The 24,119-nt window shown below is 46.8% G+C and overlaps 1 protein-coding gene across 2 annotated transcripts in view; it reads right to left on the bottom strand.

Annotated features, from left to right (window-relative positions):
* The window catches only part of TENM4 (teneurin transmembrane protein 4), a 598,010-nt gene that overhangs the window by 45,043 nt on the left and 528,848 nt on the right, over positions 1 to 24,119 (bottom strand). For both annotated transcript variants that reach the window (XM_042904074.1, XM_042904075.1), the window contains 6 exons: positions 21,092 to 21,353; positions 18,216 to 18,483; positions 15,022 to 15,165; positions 11,755 to 12,004; positions 9,496 to 9,516; positions 1,299 to 1,531 (listed from right to left, as the gene is read on the bottom strand). In XM_042904074.1, coding sequence (XP_042760008.1) covers positions 1,299 to 1,531; positions 9,496 to 9,516; positions 11,755 to 12,004; positions 15,022 to 15,165; positions 18,216 to 18,483; positions 21,092 to 21,353 — 1,178 coding nt within the window. The remainder of the gene's footprint in view (positions 1 to 1,298; positions 1,532 to 9,495; positions 9,517 to 11,754; positions 12,005 to 15,021; positions 15,166 to 18,215; positions 18,484 to 21,091; positions 21,354 to 24,119) is intronic.

Below are 24,119 nucleotides of genomic sequence, written 5' to 3'. Positions count from 1 at the left end.
CACCTAAACTCACACAGCTATTAGGTGGCAATGTCTGAATTTGAATACAGAACTGCCTGATTTCACTAGACAATAATGCTTTGACTTAAAAGTGCATGTACCAGCTGCATTTTACCAACCACTTTTCACAGATATTAATTCACTCACTAGGGGTACATCTGGGTCTAGGAGAGGCCTGAAACCTGGCACCATTTGCTAATACAATCACATAGGACATTTTTGTGGTATAGCATATGAAATATATTTATTACGACCCTCAGAACAAACCTAGGAGGTGGACACCGAAGGTACTATTACCCCAATTTTATTGAGGGGGATGCTGAGGCTTAGATACTATAGGTCACCCAGCTTTATGGCCAGCACACAATGGATGCTTTGCTGATGAATGTCGACAATGATGGCTTCTCCTCCAAAAAGCCTTCCCCGTCTTCTAGGCACAAGGGGCCACTCTCGGCTTTTATTTAAGTCCCTTGCACAGTTCTGTTTCCTGGCTTGCCAAGGAGCACTTCTTCCTCTCTCCCACATCAGTGATTCACGCTCAAGTCTTATTTATTCTGCTGCATTAAAATTATCTATGCAACCACAGCATACCGCACACTCAGTAAATACTTGCTGAACAAGTGAGTGAAAAATTGTGATTGTGGGTATTAAGAGGTCTTTTTGAAGGACTCAAAATTGAAACTTACAGCTAACCCGTCTTACAGCATGTGAACATCTACAAAGATGATACACTGCAATGTTCTTATAAAACAGTAACATGAGAGAGAGCATAAATGTCCAACAGTAGGGGGCTGATAAGTGATGAGACGTCCATTCTATGGAATACTATATAGCCATAAAAATGAGTACAAAGAAGATGGGTAACATGGGGAAATGTTCGTGATATACCATCTAGGGGAAAAAAAGTAGGTTACCAAAACAGTTTGTTTAATGTGGCCTCATTTTGTTTTTGGTGAGCATACAAACACATGCATGCAAACACGTGGAAAAAAGACTAGAAGGAAAGGCAGGAAATGTTACCTGGGAATATCTCTGGGCAGGTGGAATCACGACAATTTTAACTTTTCTCTACAGACATCTTGGTATTTTCCAAAATGTTTTCACAACGATAAACATGTATTTCTTTTGAAAAATGGAGTGGGCATTAAACCTGAATTTTGCTATCAAAGGGTGTGAATTTACAATTTTTTCCAATTCTAAGCCTGACTGTGGTATTAGACTCACAGCTCCTGGGAAGTTAACTATTGGGACCTCAATCAACATTACTGCTTGTACTTAAAAAGCAAGGCCTTACTCACCCCTGGGGTTGGTCAGTGTGGCTTCAGTGGCCTTGCCACCATCCCCACAGCGAGTGTCATCAAAAGGGAGGCACTGGTCACCTGTTCCTGCGACCACCTCGGAGTTCTTGACAAGGTCCTTCACCACCACGGTGGACTTGATCTTAAAGACCCTCCGGCTGTTGGTGTCCGAGAGGAAAACAGCCCCGCTCATGGGGTCTGTGGTCAGGTAGTATTTGTGCGCTGGGCTGTGACTGGAAAATAAGGACACACCAGCTGGTGAGTACTTTCTTTCTTCCTATCAGCTAACCAGAGATGTACAACTAGACTTCATGCAAAAAGTCATATGGCGATGGTGTCCCCCTTTTGGGTGATTGTTCCCTAATTTTTCTGACCCCAGTGGTTGGCTTAGCTATCCCTCTTACCTAACGAATAATACAAAAAGCTCTTGCCAATGACTGTGATGTCCAGCCAGAGCTATGTCCATATTAGGTACTTAATACATGTTTTCTTAAAAGGATTATCAATGAGGCTTACCACAGGTGGCTTGTAAATCCAAGCCAGAAACAAGAGAGGGCCTGACTTGAAAAAAACACCTCAAGAGTTTAAAACACAAGATCTTCTCCTGCAAGTTTTTATAGCAGCCCCACTGCCTCCTCGGGCCTGACTGATAAGTCCCTGGCCAGATCTGACTCCCAGTTGGTGGCAATATAGTCTTCTGTCAATCCTCACGTTATACTTATCAGGGGCCCAGCAGTCTCCCTTCTGCAGTCAGATGTAATGAATTGCAGGATTAGTTTATAATTTGCAGCAACACCCAAGGAAAAATAAATAAACCAAGAGAGTAGTTCTGATGATAGTTCCATATCTGGAAATCAGTCATCATGACAAGGCTGTGCCAACAGAGGAAAGCAAAGGCAGACCACAGTTGTCTGGAGGGTTGCAGAGACAAGGTGCTACCCCTCGGCACATGGCAGGAAAGAGGCAGAAGCTTAGGAATCAGATCGGTCTGGGTTTCACGTCTGGATCTGTCATTTCCAGGTTCTGAAACCTGGGCAAGTTACCTGGCCTTCTGGGCCTTAAGTTTTCTTCCTCTGCAAAATGGGGTATTAACAGCCACCTTGTTGGTATACTGAGAAAATTATATAAAATCGTATGTGAAAGATATTTAGCATAGTGCATGGCACATGACAGATACTCAATAATTGTGACTGTTCTTTTAATTCCTAGTCATTATGTCTGGTTTTGCAGCTGGAGAGGAAGACAGACTAGGTATTCCTTATTAAGCCTGAATTTTCCTATCACATGGTACAGCTTTATAATTTCTTTCAGGTCTAGGCCAAATTTGGAGCTGGAATCTTAACTCCTGGAAACTAATTTTCAGTTCCTGTGCATGGCCTTGTTACTCCAGGTCTAGGCTGCATTGGAGCTGGAATCTTAACTCCTGGAAACTAATTTTCAGTTCCTGTGCATGGCCTCGTTACTCCAGGTCTAGGCCAAATTGGAGCTGGAATCCTGGAAACTAATTTTCAGTTCCTTTGCATGGCCAGCCTCAAACTGCATCTTAATACTGGTATCCCCTTCCAAGTCTCCAGAATGTCTTCCAATTCAAGGGAATCTCCCTCTGTTCAGGTTGGATGGCCCGGCACAGGCCATTTCCACTGGATGGTGGGATGTAAACCGTGCTGGGGATTCAGAGGGCAGACTGAGCAGGGTCTACAGCACCAGCAAAGTAGGCGCGCTGTCAATCCTTCAAGATGCAAGTAAGACAATCGGAAGAGCCTAGAAGGAAGCTGTTTTATGTTTCATCGGGCATGTAGGTTTTGGGTTCTTTTGAAAAACAAAATTTTATTTTACAGATTGGTGTTTTTTGAATTACATATGAAGACTGGGGCATCATAATCATTTCAGTGTCAAGGTCCCTAAAGATTTTAATCTGGCCCCAACTGTCTGTCATCATAACCATCCCTTGCTTTGGGTGTTATCTTGGGGACTGGCTGCTTCTTAACAGGGCCAGGTTCCCAGACCTAAGATTTCCCTGTTGGTTTTCTCTCCCTGAATTAGACTAAGGTCACGTGATTTTCTCCAACTGTCCTTCCTCTCTAGCTCTAACATGGTTGTCCCATCACATCATCCTTTTCAAATAAAAGGCAGGTCTCTCCGACTGCAGCCTGGGTCCTTTCCAGGCCATTCTTCCTTGTTGTAACCCAGACATTGTCACATCACCCCAGTGCCCTCTCTTCCAGGGCGCCCCATGTTTTATAGGCTGATTTCAGACTCCCCAGCCTAGCAACACTCTCTGCAGCTGCCTCATATCCCCCAGTACGCCCTGCAGTCCATCAGGGACATCTGGTCCCACACACACACCTCCGCACCTCCCTATAACTGCTGTTCCCACTCTGTGCAGTGTCCTGTCCCCTTCCCTTTCCAGCCTGCTAAACTCCTGCTCATTCTTCAGGTATCAGCTCAGTGGCACCTTTTCTGGCAAAACCTTCCCTAACCCGTGTGTGTGGAGATTCATATCTGCTCATAACTGGGTTACAGGACACTTCACATAATGCCGTGGTATTTATTTATGTGGCTGTCTCCCAGATCTGACAGTCAGTCCTTGAAGGGAAGAGATGGGATTTTATTCATTTTTGTATTTCTAATGTTCAACTTGATGCTTTCTAGGGCATAGCTGTCACTTGCTTTAAATGGATGGTATCTCCATTTTGAGTTTATTTAAATACCATTTTCACTCAAATTACTTGGGTGTTTCTTTTCCTTCTCTTTTGAGGGAAATGGATAACAGGATAGATGTGCTGTTTATGTTGAAATGTCCCTTGTGACTAACGCTCTAATGCAGCACAGATTTGATCTTCCCAGATGACACTGATTCTGGCTAAATAAAATGCAGTGACCTTAGATCCCAGTCTGCAATGTGGGGCAGCCCGGATCTCTCTGCTTCCCTGATGACAGCTGCGAGGTGGGGCGGTGAGCTAGGAGGGGTGGGGGGACGGGGAATCATTTCATTTCTTTGTGCATCACTCATGATAAACCGGTGCTATCTACCTTGGCAGCAAATGTGTCCCTGCGGGAATGTGGTGGGGGCCCTGTCCACTTAGATTAGCCCCCTGAGTTTCTGGCTCATGTCTTCTTGCAGTGACCCAGAGAAGTGCCACTCATGTACAGTTTCTCAGCTCAGTGAATTCCAGAAGAAGGTGGCACCAGCAGGATTGTCCCAGGGAGTCTGTAAGAGCCGCGGCCCATCTTCTGTGCTCAAGGACATATTTGAGGTCTGGCAGTCGGGTTAGTGTAGGGGAAAGAACGCTAGCTTTGAATTTAGAAGATGTGGGTTCTCACTGGAGCAAGTCCCCTAAATCGCTCAAACTGTAGGTCCCTGGGCTGTCAAATGATTAAGTCCCTGCTCTGCGTTGCTCACAGGCTTGTCATCAGGATCAAATGAAATTATACATCTCAACAGCCCTTTCTGGTTGGAAGAGCACTTGGACAGTCTTCAGCGCCCTCCTTCCTCATGCCACCTGTACAGGGAGCAGCACCTGGGCCCCCATCGGGGGCAGGGCCACCGTTTGGTGGAACACAGCTTGGAGAGATGACTGTCACTGGTACGAAGGCATCCGCTACCACCTCTGGGTGTGTGTTCCGTCCCAGACACCATCCTTGTGCTCTGCACGCACAGCCTGACGTTCCTCACAACTGCCATGTAAGGCAGGTGCTTTTTTTTTTTTTAGTATTTCAGAAAACTAAGACCACCAGAGGTGAAGTGCCTTGACCAGAGCTAGAGACTGCTAGGTGGCAGGATGGGTTTCTGACTCCAATCTTCTTGACCTAAAGGCTGTGTTCTTCCTATTTCCCCACACTGCCTCTCCAAGCTTAGGAAGCACCATTGCCCTTACTCACTGGGGAGCATCTGATCACGTCCATGTCCTGAGATCCAGTTCCAGCATCATTTCATCTGAAATGTCATTCCTGGATTCCCAGACCCCCAGACCCCAGACCTCCCCTGGAGAACTGGCCACTTGCTTCGTCGTGTCACCAGACCCTTAGCAAATATACTTTTCCTACCTGTAGGACCTTAAGACACTGTTCTGCTTAGTTGTCTGTCTCCTCAATGACATCTCGAACTCTTCAAGGGCAGGGACCAGCTTCGAGTCCCTGCTGCTTGGCCCTGGGCTGGTGCAGAGTAAGTGCTCCAGAAAAGCCCACAAATTTATGCACCGGTGAATGAATGGCTATCCATCTTGCTGGGAGCATACAGGGGAAATAATAATGCTATGGATCTTACAGTGATGGTTCTCAAACATGGTTACACAGCACATTCACCAGGAAAGCCTAAGAAAGAAAAACCTCATCCACAATATCTGAAGAGCCTGGGCATCTGTCCCTTTAAGATCTCTCCAGGCGACTCTGAGGCACAGCCAGATTTGGAAACTGAGGCCTTAGAGGCATGCTCTTCAAATTTTAATATGCAGATGAATTACCTGGAGATTGTATTAAAATGCAAATTCCAGTTCAGCAGTTCTGAGGTGTGGCCTGAGAGCATATGTTTCTAATAAGTTCTCAGAGGATACCATTGTGGTCTGTCTGCTTGCTTCGAGCAGCAAGGCCTTTGAATACTCTCAAAATCATGGAAGGTGGCCTACAGCTGAAAGCCCCGGGATCAGCTCTGCAGCAGGGACCATGTCTGAGTTCTGATTCTTGGTATCTTGAGCCGGGCTGGGCACAGAGAAGGGTCACAGCTCTGTTTCCTGAGTCCACTGTGGGACCCACATTCTTTTCTACTTCCAAAAACGTGAGCTTGGCACTTCTGGAAGCTACGTACACACTTGGATGCTATAAGAGTACCATTCCGGACATTCATGAACTGAAATCAAGCCTCACACTGTCCTCTTTCTGGATGGTGTGGGACTTTCCTGATAGGAGCTGGGAGTCCAGGGACTAGAGGCAATCTATTCCCTGCTTCTTAGTGAGAATTCTCCCTTTGTCTCAGAGTAACTAGCATCCTCTGACCACATTTGGTGGCGGCCCTGGTAGAACTTGATTTACTGGCTTTTAGAACCAGGGGGGAGAGCCACAAAGACAGAGGTTCAAATACTAGTTCTACCACCCACTTAGTAGGTGACCTTGGGCAAATCACTTCATTACTCTGAGCCTTAGTTTCTTCATCTAAGAAATGGGGATAATCACAACTACATTAAAGGGCTACTCTGAGGACAAAATTGTATAAAGAATATAAATTTCTGAGCATAGTGCCAGTTCCATTAAGAAATAAAAATGCCCAGGGGCGCCCGGGTGGCTCAGTTGGTTAAGCTCTGACTTCGGCTCAGGTCATGATCACACAGTGAGTTTGAGCCCCGCATCGGGCTCTGTGCTGACAGCTCGGAGCCTGGAGCCTGCTTTGGATTCTGTGTCTCCCTCTCTATTTGTTCCTCTGCCCCCTCTCTCTTTCAAAAATAAAGGTTGAATAAAAATTTTAAAAAAGAAATAAAAATGCCCAATAAATGGCAGCTGGTCACCTGGAGAAACCTTCAGAGTATTTATGTTACTGCATAATGGAAAAGCCAAGTATGTCAGACTTAATATTGTCCTGCCCAACCTACTTCCTGGGGGAAGTTAGGGCTTTCTGTTGGAGTTAACTTAATACGTTGATGGAGACTGATGAAGACCTGAGTTCAAATGTGCCCCTGAAAAAGGCATCAAGCATCCTCCATCACCCTGGGGAAGAGATCCAGGAGGAAATGAGGATCCTCGCTCCCTGAAAGGGTCCACAGAAGAAGATGCCCAAAGGATTAGGGGTCCCTGCGCGGTGGGCTGGTATGGAGGCTGAACAGCCAGAGGCATGCAAGGCTGCCCTGGGGAGCATGTGTGCAGGCTACCATTCCTGGGAACAGCTGAGACAGTAAATGCTCATGGACAGAGAGGATAAAATTTTAGAATTTTTAATCCACTTCTGACATTTATGAATGGGGACACCAAGGCCTAGAGAGGGGAAGGGATTTGCCAATATCCAGGTGCCAGTTAAAATCAGGGCTCAGACTTAGGTGTTTTCATTCCATATTTTCTTTAAGAAACTAGAGAAGGCAGAAACAAATTCCCTTTTTCCTTCCACTTGGTTTTACTTTAGAAATCGTTTTTGGCACCTGAGAAAACGATGAATTGAGGGAGGGCAGGAAACTGGCTTTGAAATCATGCTATGGATGTATCAAAAGATCACTAAACATCAGGCACCAAAACCACAGCTCTCACAGTTCACAGATGATGAGACTGGAAGGCAGAAAAGCGGGATGCCCAACCCAAAGCCACACAAGTGCACAACAAAGCTGGACAAGAACCCTGACCTACTAATTCTTCCCAGCTCGGTCCCCTGTAACCCTACTGCGTCCCAGGCAGTTACCACCACTCACTGAAGGTCTCAACGTGAAATGCTAGATTTTCACCCAAGATCTTCGTATGAAATGAACTTCTATGTTTTCTCTAAAACTGAACCTGAAGGTATGTATCGATGTATATAGTTCAGTATCAGCCATACAAAGCTCACTAAAAATTCTTTCAGATTTCCGTGTCAGGAAAAAGTATTCTCCCCTCTGAGAAGTGAGCACATTTTCCCATTTCTGAGAATGCAAACCATGAGAATAGTTATGTTTCCCTGTTTGCTCTGGCTGCCAGGAAGTCCAGGGTCTAATCTGACATACAATCACACATATGTGTTTCCTCTTTTTTCCTTTTGTTACCAACTTCTATTTAATTTACTTTAAGACACGTATCTTTGATTGTAAGAGGACTGAATTCCTTTTTGGGAAAGTTGACACCATCATCATCATATAATTGTTATGATGATGATGATGATGATGATGATAATAGTAATAATAATAATAATAATAATAATAATAATACTAGCAATAAGAATAGCAGCCATGTCTGGAGCTCCCCTCTGTGCCTGGCACAATGCTAGATACTTTACAAGTATCCTCTGTAACCCTTAAAACGGTTTCCAAGAGAGATTTTGTTGACCTCAAGTCAAAAAGTAAAGCTCAGAAAGATGAGGTGATTTTTTTTTTCAAGGTCAGACAATGGGCAGGTGGGGAGGGGGCGGGTTTCAGTTTTCTCATCTGTAAATTAGATGTGCCATGAGCACCTACTTCACAGGGTGCTTTGGGGATGAACTGCTATAGCCCACGTAAATCCATGAACCTTCTTTCTGCCTCACGCTAAATGCTCTGTCCATGTTATTATTATCTTAAAATAATATATACAATTGTTACATTAATACCATATCTAATTACATAGATACGGAGATGATCGTTATTGGATTTGGGGTCTGCCTCTTTCCGCCAGCCTAAGATTTTCTTTTATTCCCACTCAGCACCCAGCCCACGCGCCACTTCGGTATGAGCCACGTGTGGGTAACTGAAAGCTACCTTGGTAGCCGCCCCAGCTCCATTTGCCCATGGCTTTTTCAAGTCACCCAGATGTGTGTTAGGCAGGGGACTCTGAAGTGACTGTTCCCCAGGAGTCAGAAGAGTGCCCCAAAGGCAGTGGTGCTGATGGGCAGACATTTCTCTTGGTGTCTCTGATGAGGTGGCTCCCTTCTGCCTGCTGAGCCTCACTGTGAGCCTACACGACAAATCCCCTCTGTGATAAAGCTCCTATTTGATGAACCACCTATCTGGGTGGTTCATATGGCCTAAACATTCCTCCCCACTCTTCCCTTGCTGGCAAACTTTCTGGTGGGGTCACCTAGCATCCTAGCCACCAAAGCCAAGGCACCTGCAATGCCCACAGAAGTGCAAATCTGAAACCTGTCTTTGTCCAAGTTCTTCACCTGATCGAGATGTTCTCAAGACGTCCCATTGTGACTATGAAAGCCATTCAACACAGTTAGGAGGTTGTCCTCATTCACTCCAAGGATAAACGGATTGGTGTTCAAATTACTATGCCAAGGTTAAAATTGTTTCCCCTATTATTTCAGTCCGTCATGTCCACAGATTACCCAAGTAACTGCTACACTTTGCTAGAGATTAGAGGAGTTCGGGCTCTCGCCTCCCACCCCCACCATTATTAATGACTTCCTCTCATGTAACTGATTACCTCCAATCAGTTCCAATTACACAGGATCCATTTGCTAGTGAGCCATCTGAATTTGACACGTGCAGCTTACCACACAACATGCAACAAGGCAGAGGAGAGACAGGAAATTCTCCACTGGTTGGCTTACCTATGTCTGAAATCTTTATTTCTGACAGAAGACAGGAGAGCAGGGAATAGAAGAAAGAATGAGGTGTTAGCAGCGGGGTTAGAAGCATTATTAGCAGCCTGAGAACTTGACAGCAATGGTACTGTACAATACTATAATAAATAAAGACTTAGCAGCTATGACACTGATTTATTTTATATTGGATATTACTTGTCAGTGAGCTCACTTACAAGCAGCTACATATCACAGAAGAGGCATGGCTTCACCTGCACCACTACTGCTGACTTCGGGGAAGGGGATGAGCCTGACACACGCGGCTGCTCTCACCAGAGCTAAGACAGGGGCTGCAGCAGCGGCTTCCCTCCCCCCTCCCCGCCCCGTACAGAGTCACGCTCCCCGAGACACGCATGTTCACTGCTGTGCCTCTGTTGGTGTGCACGCTGCCCTACAGAGGGTATTCAAAACTTGCGTAGCCCACCATGATCCTCCTCATGACAGAATACAGAACTGGAGACATACCATAATTAGAAGGGCAGGGGGCGGGGGGGGGGAACAGGGGGACAGGCCGGGAAGAAAATACATTAAGATTGACAACATACTGATACGTGTATTTTTCTTTCCAAATTTCATTTACTCCTCCCTTCCCTACTTATTTGTCTTCCACGATCTCCCCTCAAAGGTGGGAGGCAGGGAAAATGGGGCGTCTTATTTGAAGATGTGAAAATGGAGGCCCAGAGCGGGTAGATGTCTTGCCCACAGCTGGACAGCTTCTCTGCCAAGGTGGGCTGACCCCTAGGCTGTGGCTCTTCCCATTACCCTACAGGAGGTGGAAAGACAATGTGAGCAGCTGACTGGAGCAGACAGGCTTACGGGTTCCTCGTTCCCTGACGGATGTCTGTGGCAGTGAAACTCATAAAAGAGAGAAGAAAGGCAGAGAATATTCCATTGGTGGTTCTCACAAAGCCTGATATCCCACTTCCTATGAGTCCACAGAATTCAGGCTTCTGATTCTTGTCATGGCCAAAGACCTCCTGCTTCATTTGTCTCTGTGTGTGTGGGTGACTACGAACCCTCTCCTCTTGAGGGCTGCTGCCATGACCGTGGTCAGTTAGCAAGCCTTCCCTTCCTTCACATGGGCACTGCAGAGACATTCTCAGCAGGCAATTACTTCCAGGGGATAACTTAACAAGGCATTAAAGCCAAAGTGGCCCTCTTTGGGTCAGGTGACAATTCTTCGGCCATGCAGAGCTGTGCGATGGACTTGTGGGCTTCGGTCCGCCACTCTAGAAGCTGGACCTTGGGCAGATTCTTTAAACTCCCCGAGTCTCCTTGGTCTTGTTTGTCAAGGGCAACAGTGGTAAATATCTTGCAGGACTGTTATACTGGGCAAATAGTTGGGATTTCACAGAAGTGAGTTTCCTTTTCCCTGGCCAGTTTGGAAGAAGGCTTTCCAGCTCACAGGCCTGTTCTGTTCACACGAACTCCTGCCCAGGACATGGGCAGATCCTACTCCCTAAAGCAATTTTGAGGAACTTGGGGCAATTTCTCCTGAAAGGGAGTGTGGGGCAACCCTGTCTCTAACCACAGCTTCTCTGTAACCCTAGAACCCACCCTGTGACAGTGCTCTGGTTCTAAGAAGACCCGCTTTAGGGAGTCTAGAGAAAATGCAACCCATCAGGCCCTTCCCCAAGCTCTAAGTATGGCTATGCTCCATCCCTCACGGTTGGGATGGGGAGAGAGAAAAGGTGGAGTCGGCTGGCCCTGCAGCATGCTAGGAGCACAGAGGCACTGCCAGATTTCAGCCCATGGGCCTTTATCTCAGTACCAGACAGCTGAAGAGGACTGCTCTAACTCGGATGAGTGTTTAGTAACAGGGCCAAACCTACTAATGCTGGCTTTGTCCGTTCTGCCATCTTTGTCCTTATAAGAGGTCTCATGAGACTAATTTCAATCTGTTTGGTGCCAGGAAACAGAAAGAAGTTCAAGGGCTTCCAAAAAGTCTAATTCCTGGTTGTTAGCAGCCTTCTACGTCTTCTGGGCGTCAAAGATATCCCCCTGCCCCACGAGTGGCTGGTCTTCCTTTCAGTGCCCGGTGGAGAGCAGCACCTGCTTCCCCAGAGCCCCCAGCTTACAGTTTAGCCCTGAGCTGGGAAGTGAAAAGTCTCAGATGGACTCTGACAGGTGAGGCTCCTCTGGGTGTCGTGGGTAATGCTAGGTGGGCGCCACGGGATAGCAAAGGGACAGTATTAGGAAGTGTGAGGAGGACATCACCTTACATACCTCAACTCCAGGATGTTGGTGACATTCCCAGAGGGGAAGATCCTCCGGATGTAGTTGAAATCTCCCACGTAGAGGCTTCCGTCAGAGCCGCACGTGAGGGCCACGGGGGCCAGGAGTTTATTGCCATCGGCAAGGCCATTGCAGCTGGGGCAGGAGATGCTTCTCCGGCGCCCATTGCCCATGATGCTCCCGATGACGGGTGGCTGCTGAGACACAAACTGGTTCTCCCCATTCCCTTTGTGTAAGATGCCTGGGACAAGGACAGAAGAACAGAATCACCTATGGAGCAGGAAACGGCTGTCTTCTGCGGCTGACCACAGAGTTGCCTCGATTTTGCAAGGAATGCAAGATCTCTGCCTACCATTTCCAAGACTTACCCCCCAAGGCTGCCACACCCCCATCATGAAACCCAGAGTGTCCTGAACAGGCCATGCTGCCTTCCTGATTGAACGCTTTCAACAACTCTGTAAGATAGGTATCACTGTTGCCTCTGGATGCACAGGGGGGAGCAGGCTAGTGGCTTACCTGAGGTTACACGGAGAGTAGCAGAAGTGCTCTCAAGTCCAGGCCCCTAATCATTCAGCTCCACTCCTTCTCAAATAGACTGTACACATCTCCTGTACCTAGTCCCCATCTCTACTGCAGTGTGGATTTTTTATGACACTTACATGTTTTTCTCTCTTTAGACTGAAACCATGTTATTTCCCTTTCTATATCCCCAGTGCCTATCGCAGAACCTGACACAGAGTAGATCTCAATCAATGTTTAGAGAAATGCATGAGTGAAGTTCAGTCTCTTCTCACCAGGGTAGATTCAAGACACCTGGGCTTTTACCTGGTTTTGCTCCTAATGGGCTGATCCCAGATGTTGTATTGGCTTTCCTACTGTTTTAACAGAGCTTGGATCTCCGTTTCCTCACCAGCAAAATGAAGGGACTGACCTCAGTGACTTGTAGCCTTCATCCCATATCCACAGTGTTTATTTTGGGCCCAGATCATCCTTTATCTCCCATATTATTGCCACAGTCTCCAAACTGGACTGTGCCTCTGACCTCACTCCTTCCATACTGAAGCCTGAATGAGTTTTGGGTTTATGGTCACAAGAATCTTCTCCCAGGCTGTCACCTATTAGCTCTGTCATTTATTAAATAGGTATCTTTCATTTTTACCTAGTCCAATCAAATCATTTTCCTACTCTAATGCTTGTGCTTTTTGGTTTTAGGGAATCCTTCTCTGAGATCATAAAGATATTCTTCTGTGTTTCCTACTAGTTTTCAAGTGTTACCTTTTAAATTTAGATCTGTAATCAATCTTGCTTATTTTGTATGTGGTGTGAACTTAATTTTACTTTTCTTCACCCACTGAGCCAGTTTTTCCAATACGATTTCTAAAATAACTATCCGTCTCCACCGATATCTGATGTTGCCTGTGTCATGTGCCAGTTTCTATGTGTGTATGGAGCGTAGCAGAAACCGTAGTCATCCACAGGTATCCATCCTGTCCCCCGTCCTTTTTCTGTAGCCACAGAACCCCTGATGTTTGGCTGTCCAGGTTACTATCTGGAACTGCCTACACTTGGCAGGCGACTAAGTTCTAGCCAGTGGCATGGAAATAGAAATGGGGTGGGCAGCTGTTGGGAGGTGTCCTTGCAATGGAAAGGGCTTGCCCTTAGCCCTTTTCCTCCTTCTTGCTGGATGGGATGTGGATATGAAGGCTGGAGCTTCAGCGGTCACCGTGAACCATAGCCTTGGGGATGGAGGCCTGATTGGAGCAGTGGGAGGGGAGGTGCCTGAGCCCCTGAGCCTGCAGTATGCCAAGCCAGCCCTGGGTTATCTACCTCCAGACTTTCAGGCGAGGGAGAAACAAACTTTTTGCCTGTTTGGAATTCTGTTATTTTGGCTTTGCTGGCACTCATGGCCAAAATGATTCCTGATGACCACTTATAGGTCAGTTTCTGAACCCCATGCTCTGTTCTGTAGAAGCTATTTATCCACTCGGATACAAGCACCACAATTTTGGAGACTGTGGTTTCTTTTAAGACGGATACCAAACTGTCTGGCAGTGCCTCTTTTTTCCTTTTTCTTTTAAAGGCTGTCTCAGCTATTCACAAATCTTTCTTCTATCATAAAATTTAGAATTAGTTGGTTAGTTTTTCCTTATACCTTTTTTTTTATTCAAATCGTTTTATTAAAATTATTTGGCAATTTTAATAGCAGTGCAAAGTTTTTGACTCTGACCACTGGACACGCTTACACACGAGTTTATGATATTTGGTCTGCTGTGGGTTTGGGTGCATGTACTTTTCCAAACCTTCTGCCCTTCCTTTCATTACCAAATGGCAAAGTGCCTTCAGTTTTGCTGTCTACAATATTCTACTACTGAATGACAGGAATCTGGAAAGTAAGATTGAAAAAAAAAATCCATAGATTCAAAAATTCTCTGCAAATATTAAGAACATGTAAAGTATACTAGAGACACAATGTTGTGGTTTTGGGTAGCATCCAGGGCCTCTCCAGAGTAGGTGGGAGATGTCAGACATCAGGAGCATATTTAGTTGTCCCATCCTGGAACACAGTCAAGGTGGGCTATCTGAAATACAGAGCTGATTATGTCACTTGGATGCTTGAAACCCTTCAGAGGCTTGACATCGGCCTCTGGATGAAGTTCAAAGTCCCAGTCTTCTGACCCTGGGCTCTGGCTGCTCAAGCTCTGGCTTTTGCTTCAGCTCTTGCCTTCACTTCATCCTTTGCTCAAACCATAAGAAACCTTCTCTCCAATTACTCTTCTTTCAGACTTCTGTGCCTTGGCACATACTGTGCCTTCTGCCTAGAATGTTCTCCCTACTTGATATATAGGGCTGATCCTCTGGATCTTTTGAGACTCAGTTCAGAGGTTCTCTCCAAAGAGACACCGTGCTGAACCGGGAAACTGAGTTGCTGCCCTCCATGCCCCAGTGTCCTGTGCTTTTGTGTGTGATGGCACCATCCACGGCACAGCCTGGAGACTGCCTGGGAAGTGTTTGCTTCTGACCAGAATATCATCTCTTGAGGTCTTTCATTTCTGCGTCTCCACTGCCTAGTTGTGACAAGCACAGAGCAGGCTCCCAAGGAGTATCTGTTGACTAATCCTTCTGATGACTGATCACATACAAGCCCATGTAATTTGAAATGTGCATTTTTTTTTCTTTTTTAAATCTGGCAGGGCACAGAGGTTATGAGACAAGGGCCACACCATGGCCTGGCTCTTGGAATTCTGTTAATGCACTTACCACTTTGGATGTTGAGGGCATGATGTTTGTCTAGGCTCCATCCTCCCAGCTTAGAAGCATCGATTTCATATCCCTGCAGCACTGCCGTTCTTTTTTCCCAGAGGATCAGATCTGGGCAGGATTCATACTCATAACCCACGGAAACTGTAGGAAACAAAAGCACACAGGTGAGCAAAGGCGCAAAGTGCACAGGTGAGTAAAGCCTCTTCTTTGGCTTTGATATGCACGCAAGGCTCTGGCTTGTCTTTCGTAGAAAAGGAGAAAAGGTCATATTTCTAAGTGCCTTAGAAATCCTGAGCCTTAATATCCTTTTTTTAATAGAGCAATTGTGCATTATGAGGAAAAGTTAAAAAAAAAAAGTACTAAACAATTTAAAAAGGACCCAGGAGAATCAATTCCCAGGAAATAATCCTTTAGTATGGAAAATACTTCAGGCACAAAACTCTTCACTGCAGCACTATTTATAATAGTGCGAATTGGAAGTAATCTAAAAGTTTAAAAGGGGTTACAGGTTGAGCAAATCAAAGTGTACCCACTAGATGGGGCCCCTGGATGGCTCAGTCGGTTAAGTATCTGACTTTTGATTTTGGCTCAGGTCATGATCTCATGGTCATGAGATTGAGCCTGGCATTGGGTTCCATGCTGAGTGTGGAGTCTGGTTGGGATTCTCTCTCCCTCTCCCTCTGCCCCTCCACAGCTCTCACGCTCTATAAACAAATAAGTAAGTACGTCTTCAAAGTGTACCCACTTGAGGAATATTATGCAGCCACCGGATAATTTGGTTATGAAGATAGTGGGGTGTCATGGAAAATGCTTATGGAATAATGCTAAGTTGTATATACAGTATTCTATCTAGGCTTAAAAAAAACTATACACAAACTATAAACGAGAAAAGAAAATAAACATAAATGTTAACAAGTAGTTGTTTTATAGAAACATGTATGAATTTATTTATATTTTTGTCCGTTCATCACATTTTTATGAATGATAATGGTATTACTTTACTAAAGAAAAAAATTCAAGGTCGTTTATAATGAATACATGGAAAAAGAGCTCACTTAGGGTACTTTGAAAACTGGAAGTTGCTTTGAGTCTCAAAGCTTGAAAATCCCCTGGTTTCATTTCTGTTTCATAAATCCAGACCTCCTCAGGAGGGCACCGGGATGCAGGCTAACCATGGCAGCCGTCCTGAGACTGGATTTGTAAAAAGCCCTGTACCTGCCCTGTGGAAAGGAACCAGCAGAGACAGGAATGCCATTTCTTTCAAGCATCTTTCTGTGCTGACAGTATCCGTCAAGAGGTCAATATCCTACTGCATGTTCAGGACAGGAATTAACAAGTGGACAGTCCCTTAAAAGTTTCTTTAGGTGCCATAAAAGTTGTTAGCCATCTATGGCAGGAGGGGAATGTTCACAGGGACATCTTCTCTGTGACCGTGAGTCCCTTAAGCAGCCTCTACGCCTCCTATTGGTCACCTAAGGGAAGTGAGCCTCAGCCCTTGAAGTCCCACTATGCAGACACCTGCCTTTGTCCCTGGCTGGTGGACACTAAGGATACCCATTTCACCTGAAGAGGTTGCAAGGCTTTTTTTTTTTTTTTTTTTTAATGAGACCCCAGAAGTACTTTGAGTTACAGAAGGGAGAGTGAACAGAAAGAGATGGCATCTTCACTCCCAGCATGCCCTTGTGCGGTAGGGTGGGATGCAAAACTACAGGGAAGGACTGGGATGAGTCCAGCTCCGTTCCTGTCTCATCCATCCTTGGGAGGTCCCCTCACCTCTCCCGGCCTTGGCTTTCTCTGGCAGAATCCGAGGACAATTTCTGACTCACAGGGTGGTTGTGAGGATTAAGTGGGATATTAACGTGCAGGGAAGCACACTGTTCAGAGCAGGTGTTCAACAGACATTCTCTTATTGACTGCCTGCCTTCCCTCCCTCCCTTCCTCTCTTTCTTCTTTACAACATTAATTCTCCTCTGCTTCCTCATTCTGCCATTGCTCAATCTAATAAGGGAATGAAATTGGAGTAGGTTTCAAGATGAGAAGGAATTTCCTGGGCTGATACTCTACGTGTTTGGGGGATTAGCCCCGCAGGGGTTAGGTCTGCTCACAGTCCAGCTCTGAACCCTTCCTGGGACTCTGCTATATACGGAGGCTGGAATGAGCACAGCCAGCCCCTGGAGCCCGACGTCTGAGTGGGGCTGGGACTCCAGGTGAGGCCACAGTCACCTTCTGCTTCATCTTAAAAACAGACAGAAACAGGGGCACCTGGGTGGCGCAGTCGGTTAAGCGTCCGACTTCAGCCAGGTCACGATCTCACGGTCTGTGAGTTCGAGCCCCGCGTCAGGCTCTGGGCTGAGGGCTTGGAGCCTGGAGCCTGTTTCCGATTCTGTGTCTCCCTCTCTCTCTGCCCCTCCCCCGTTCATGGTCTGTCTCTCTCTGTCCCAAAATAAATAAAAAACGTTGAAAAAAAAATTTAAAAAAAAAAACAAAACAAAAAACAGACAGAAACAATGAGGAGGGGGGCCCCTGGGTGGCTCTGTCAGTTAAGTGTCTGACTCTTGATTTTGGCTCAGGTCATGATCTCACGGTTCATGAGTTCAAGCCCTGCGTTGAGCTCTGTGCTGACAGCATGGAACCTGATTAGGATTCTCTCTCTTCCTTTCTCTCTCTCAAAAACAAATAAAAACTTTAACAACAACAACAACGACGACGACGACGACGACGACAGAACCTCTTTGATTGAAAATAAGGTAAAAAGGCCAACAAGCCTTCCTGATGAAGACAGAATCTTAGCTCCTGCACCTCAATAACTCTGAAGAAACCCAGGAGCTCCAGACTCCCACATTTCTCATGGGTGAGTTCAGGCCAGATGGTTGAGGGGGCCATAGCTGCATCTTCGTGGCACAAAGCCTCTTTTAGCTGTCACATACCACCAGAGCACTTTTCAAGGGCCCTTCTGCTTTTGTAACCCCCTTTAAAAAAAATTATCAGCTTTTCCACATTCAGGTCTTTGAGTACATTCTCTTAGGTCACGGATGGCCACCGAAAAGTCTTGAAGGCCGACTAAGCCGTAGGAATTTCTGAGAAGAGGAAGGGAGGAGGAAGAAACACGGCAAGTGGAAAAAGAGCCCCACGTCCCCAAGCGTCACTGTGTCTCTGAGGATGGCCTTGAGTCCTGGGGCTGAGAGGCTTACCGAAGGCTTCCGAGAGCCCGAACACCTTCTGGTTGTAGACATCTGTCTTGTCCCAGATGAAGTAATAGGACAAGTCCGGGGCCGCAGCAAACCACTTCCTGAAGAGGCGGCCCTCCACTGCCACCATGAGGTGCACCTTCATGAGGTTGAAGGGGATGGTAGGGTGGGTGAGGCTGATCCTCAGGACAGATTTGTAGCCAGGGGTACGGCTGCTAAGGTAGCTCAACCTCATCTTGCAGCCAGAGATGGCGATTTCCTCCTGCAAAGCCTAGAAGACAGATTACACAGCAAGTGGACGGTCATGGACTCGTGGGAGGAGGGGGGCTGACAAGCCCCATGTGCTCTGAGTGTTCAAGAGGTAGAGGAGGAAGCAGAGATGGGGGACGAGGGAGAGGAGGAGCAGGAACTAGAAAAGAGAGACGAAAGAAGAGGGGGAGGCAGGGTGTGAAGAGAAGCAGGAGGAAGAGGGGAAGAGGGGCAAAGGGGAAACGGGAGGGAAGAGGAGGGATCCCAGAGTCAGGAGGCCTGGCTCCGGACCAGCTCCACGTGGTACACCCCTGCCCCATTCCACGCGGATGACGATGCTCACCCTGCTGCATTAGTGAGAGGAACACATGAGATAATGCGTGTAAAATATTTATCTTCATGTTGCCTCTCATTCACTAGCTATGCCCTCCGAGAAATGCGTGCAAGCTGCCAAACGTCAGCCTCCTCTCCAGAGTAGTGTGAGGATTGAGTGAGGTCACACATATAAAGTGCCCAGCCTATGACAGGTACTCAGTAAACAGGATGCTGCTGCTGCCGTTGGTGCTGGTGCTGGGAGCTGAGGGTAATATGAAGACAGACTTTCCTTCAGACTAATACGGACAGCCGCCTCAGCAAGGGCAGTTTCTCCCTCAAAACTTTCCTAAAATAAGACCCTCAAATACCTCTCCTCTTTGGGAAAATAAACAGAGACCATAAGAGGTTGGCCAAACAATTATGCAGGGTTGAGAGCACGGCCTGCCAAGGGCCTGTGGCCAATGCCTCCCTCCAGCTCACCCACAGAAAGGGGTCAGACTGGAGGCATGGAGTTTCCGTGCCCCACGCTGTGCTAGATGAACAGAATGGTGGGGAAGGTGGCACTTTATCTCCTGTATGTAATGGGCTCATTTCCAAGATGGAAACTTTAAATCAATGTCAGGGTTCTCAGGCACATGGCGAAAGCAGAGAACTTCTATCAGCTTGATGCTCTGGGCTCTGTTTTAAGAAGGGGACATTAAATCAATTGAGGCTAACGTATCCATTAAAAGGACAATGATTATTCTACTCTGGTGTTCAGGGAGAAACTGGGCCTTCACAAAGAAAGCTTTTTCCTTTCTGTCCATTTCATATCACATATGGGGGTGAGCTCTCCCTACCCCGTTCTGAGCACACAAAATTTTAGGGACTGGGCCTAAAGCAAAGCAACCTTCCTAAAAATCAGCTTGCAGCTTCTAGACAAAGCAGGCTCTATACCCTGGTGAACCACAGGCAGGGTTCGAGTGCCATCCTGATGCTCTCATAAATATTTATCTTCAACACACCTTTTACAGTGTACATCTCCCAGTGCTTGCGAAGGCTGGCCAATGATAGGGCCAGGAAAACCCAGGAGCTTGTTTTCATGTGTTTCATGAATCTGATAATAAGCAAGGTTTGTGACCCAGCTGGGCTCGCAGACACCCAGCTCAGGGAGCGCTGCGAACAGGGTGGGACCTTTAACCTCATTTGTTCCAAAGTCTCTGCTCCTGGGAAAATGTCTAGATGGAGCTGAACCAGGGTTGAGTAACAAATTACTTCTCTCCAGCAAGCTCTGTCTCCGCTGACAACCATTTCAAAAGAAAGGTCAGCCTGGTAGTTGAGATAGGAGACCGGCGCCGAATCTCTAAAAGGAGCGAGGTTTTCAACCTGAGGGTGCAATGAGAATTTCAAAATGGCTGTATGTCCTTGTGGGCTGGCGCCAGAAGCCCATCAGCAGGACACACACACACACACACGCACACGCACACGCACATGCACACGCAGATATGACTGCTCAGCCAGGCGTGAAACATACACACGAAAGTGTATACGCTCCCTGCTCCACAGGCCCCTGCAACCTATTAACATGCACATGACCAGAGCTCTTGGTGGGCAAGCGAGCGAGCCTGGGACCTCTTCCTGCCATCTCTCTTCCCTTGGCCTTTGTTCCTGCCATCTGAGATTGGGCTGGGATGGCAGAAGACATCTCACTCTCCACAGCTTTGTTAGGCCAAGAATCTATCTTGGTTTCAATCCGATTAGACTGTATCTTTCCACATTACTTCCTTTTAATGAGAATTAAGTAAAGCACTTGTATGTAGAGATTTGAGCCAAAGCATGCCTCTGGCATGAAGGCAGTGTGTGTAAAATAATCTTAAATAAGAATAATACTGGAGAAAATTTATTGAGCGCTTACTGAGTGCTACACCTTGTGCTAAAGCGCCTCATGTATATTTTCTCACTGAACCTTTATTATGATGCCTGTGTGTCCCACTCCTGTTGGTAGAACCTATCATCATAAATATTTTCCACAGAAATGATGATAGAGGGGGACATTGGAGGCTGGGGGGAAAGGAGAGTGGAAGTGAACTGGATGGCAGAGCGGAAAAGGAGTGGGAGTTTATTATATGCCTGAGTGTGCCAGGAAGCTTCCAGTGCTCCTGTGTTTTGAGTATGGAAGAGGGGTGACCATCACACGCCACGGCTGCTGTGGGGTCTGGCAGCTGGATTCTGCATGGTGGGCTGATGAGATCTCCCTTTCCCCTGTCTCTGAGATCCTCCTCCACCCCACAGGTGAAATAAAAGCACAGAGAAATATAGCTAAGAAAGCTGGGTACCTGAATTTCTGGAACGATGGGGCCTTTCTCTGCACAGGAGCTGGCAAAGGACGTCAGCGGGGATGGAGACACGACAGGGTTGGGGCGGGCGAAGTTGCTCAGGTCACAGCTGGGAATCTCATTCTCCTCATGTCGCATGATGATGGTTTCCATGACAAAGAAGCGATCCCAAGGCAGCCAGAGGGTGTGTTCCTGTGTGATGAAAGGTGCCCGCTCAAACCGGAGGATGATAGAGATGCCGCCATTTGTGACCAAGTCAAAGCTGTTTGAGAGGGGGAGGGGTGGGAAAAAGGGGGGAGCAGGAAAAGCAGGAAACAGGAGATGAGGAGGAAGAGGATAATGGGTGGGGGTGGGGCAAAGAGAGATATAAAGGAGAAAAAAATTACACCAAAAGGTCTGAGCACTTGTTGAGGAGACCATAAAACCTAAAGACTTCACTATAACCACAAACAGTAACAGAGATTCCATAAAGCATTGGTTTTGGGGGAAATGGTTCATTACAGAGATTTTACCAAAACCAACATTAATAATCGCTGCTATGGAGAGCCATTTGCCGGGACACAGGACAGCTGATGAGCTTCTGCTATGGTGGTTCTGGTACCTAGGGACCCTTAGAGCTGAAGCTCAGTGAGAAGTCAGCAGAATGAAGTGGAACAGGTCCTGCCCTGGTATTAGGAGCCCTAAGCCTAGTCCTGCCTCTGCCATGAACTGCTCTGCGATCTCGAGCACATCCCTCAGCCTCTCTGGCCCTCAATTTTCTCAATATATAAAACGAAAAGGTTCAAATGGATTTTTTATTCAAGTATAATTAATAATACAGTGTTATATTCACTTCAGGTATACCATATAATGCTTCCACAATTCTATACGTTTCTCAGAGCTCACCGAGATAAATGTGCTCTTGACCCACTTTATTTCACCCATCCCCTCTCCCACCTCCCTTCCGGGCAACTACCAGTTTGTTCTCTGTATTTAAGAGTCTGTTTTCTTTTTCTTTTCTTTTTTTTTAAATTTGTTTGCCTCTTTCTTTCTTTGTTCATTTGTTTTGTTTCTTAAATTTCAAAGGGATTATTCTTAAGTCACTAAGATCCTATGATCCTACGGCAATTTTGGCTCTGATTATGATAGATTACTCAATGCAGGCCTTTGGAATTACAAAAAGGCACAAATGACAGTACGGGTGAGGTGCAAAAGGGAAGCTGAAGACTGAGGCCCAGACTCCCTGCTGCCGTGAGGTCTCTGTGGTGTCCGGGAGAGCCGGTGGCCAGCTGGCCACTGTTCACAGCCCTCTCCCAGTCTGATGCTTTTCTTCTATGGAATCACCAGCAAGGGACCATTTGGTTCCCTGTGATGAGGAGTTTGCTATATCCACAGAAGGACTGTCCTATCTTCCGTTAGTTCTGTTAGGATTTGTTATTTTTGGAATTGAGCCTGGGTCCCTCTTCTTATAGCTACTTAGCCATTGGGCCTTGTTCTACCTGTTGGGGTGACTCCTTCTGCCTTTGACAGTCCTTCAGGACTTAGAAACAGTGGCCCGGTCCACCTGCCACCTCTTGGCTGTGATGTCTCTGGACAGAGTCTTTTAGCCACTACTTGAGGATGCATTCTCAAGGCCTGTCCTCATCTTGTTCTTGTGGTTGGAGAGCTCCTGCAAACTCCTTACTTGGTCAGAATTCTAGCTCCCTCCCTCTCAGGGCATCACGTGCCCTCCTCCTCTTGGCCCACCACACACCGCCCAGGAGTCACATGTTTATTGCTTGGCCCAGGTGCATGATTCCTCATTCTTTCCAGAATCTAGCCCAGCACTTGTCGCTTATAGTTTACAGAAGGACTGTATGAATGACGCTGTCAGTTTCTTCTGAACTGAACACCCTAGGCTCCTTCCTACTTGGGCTATTGTTACAGACCAACCCAGCATTCACCCGTGCAGTTGGTTATAGAGACTCTAACACAGGACCTCACCTTTATGCGGGTTTGGGATCTCTGCTCTGGCTTGCTCTTCCCTCTCCCCGGGATTTTACGATGAACTGCCCTGACCTAGTGCCAAATCCTGTTCCTGACAGACGATGCCCCCAGATTCGGGATTCTAGGCTCCGGAGCCTGACTCTTGTCCTTTGCTGAAACTTTTCACCCACTCTGCCTGCTCCTCACTCAGCCCTTTCTAGGCCCACACTTGGGTAGCAGAAGTAGGACAGTGTCATCTTCAATAAACAGTGACGGAGTTTGTTCTGAACCAAGAGTTTAGGTTTTGGCTCTCTAAGAGAATATCCATGGTTTGGGGAAATACCCAGAGAACGACTTTCCTGTCATAGACCTGAAGAGCATCTGTACTTTGACAGAACATTTGTAACCATCAAACAGAACTTTGGCCCGGCTCACGAGCTCCTTTCACGAGAGCATGAGCGTGGGGAGGAAGCGAAGACAAACCCGAAAAGACATATTCTCAAGGTGGTGAGTGGGCTAGGGGCAGCTGGCCCTGCCAAGAGCTGGGTGTGACTGGATCTTGCCAAGAGCTGGGCCTGTTCATCTGGAGGGAAACCTTGTTGTGGATATGGATGTGATTCTGACCACAAAAGGAAGGCCTGGATCTCAGGCGAAGCCCAAACAGCTCAGGGCCTGTCTAAGCACTGCTATTCACTCCATAGGTGACTTCTGTCACCTGAGCCTCAATCTCATCATGTAAAATGATGATCATAACCACTTGGCAGTTATTAATTAGACAGATGGGATAAGGAATGGGAAAAGCCCAGAACCCCACTCCCAGGGCATCATGCTCCGTATTCCTCCATTTTTTCAATTCAGCGAGCCTGGACTGCTTCTTCTGTCTGCTATTCTTTACAAATTATTCTTCATGGCTTCTATTTTCCATCTTTTTATCGATCTCTTTGGCTCTAGTTAAGTCTTGATGTCTGGTATTCCAGTGTGGTGGGTATGTGAAAGGGACCGGGGAGCTGGGCGAGAGTGGGCAGCACAGTGCCTGCCTGGGAAGTGAGGGATACAGAGCTGAGTTAGACTTGGTCCACAGACT

Source organism: Panthera leo, chromosome D1 (genome assembly GCF_018350215.1).
Source record: "Panthera leo isolate Ple1 chromosome D1, P.leo_Ple1_pat1.1, whole genome shotgun sequence".
Lineage (NCBI taxonomy): Eukaryota > Metazoa > Chordata > Mammalia > Carnivora > Felidae > Panthera > Panthera leo.
The sequence above is the reverse complement of the archived record's forward strand: the minus strand, read 5'-3'. Positions and strand labels throughout refer to the sequence as shown.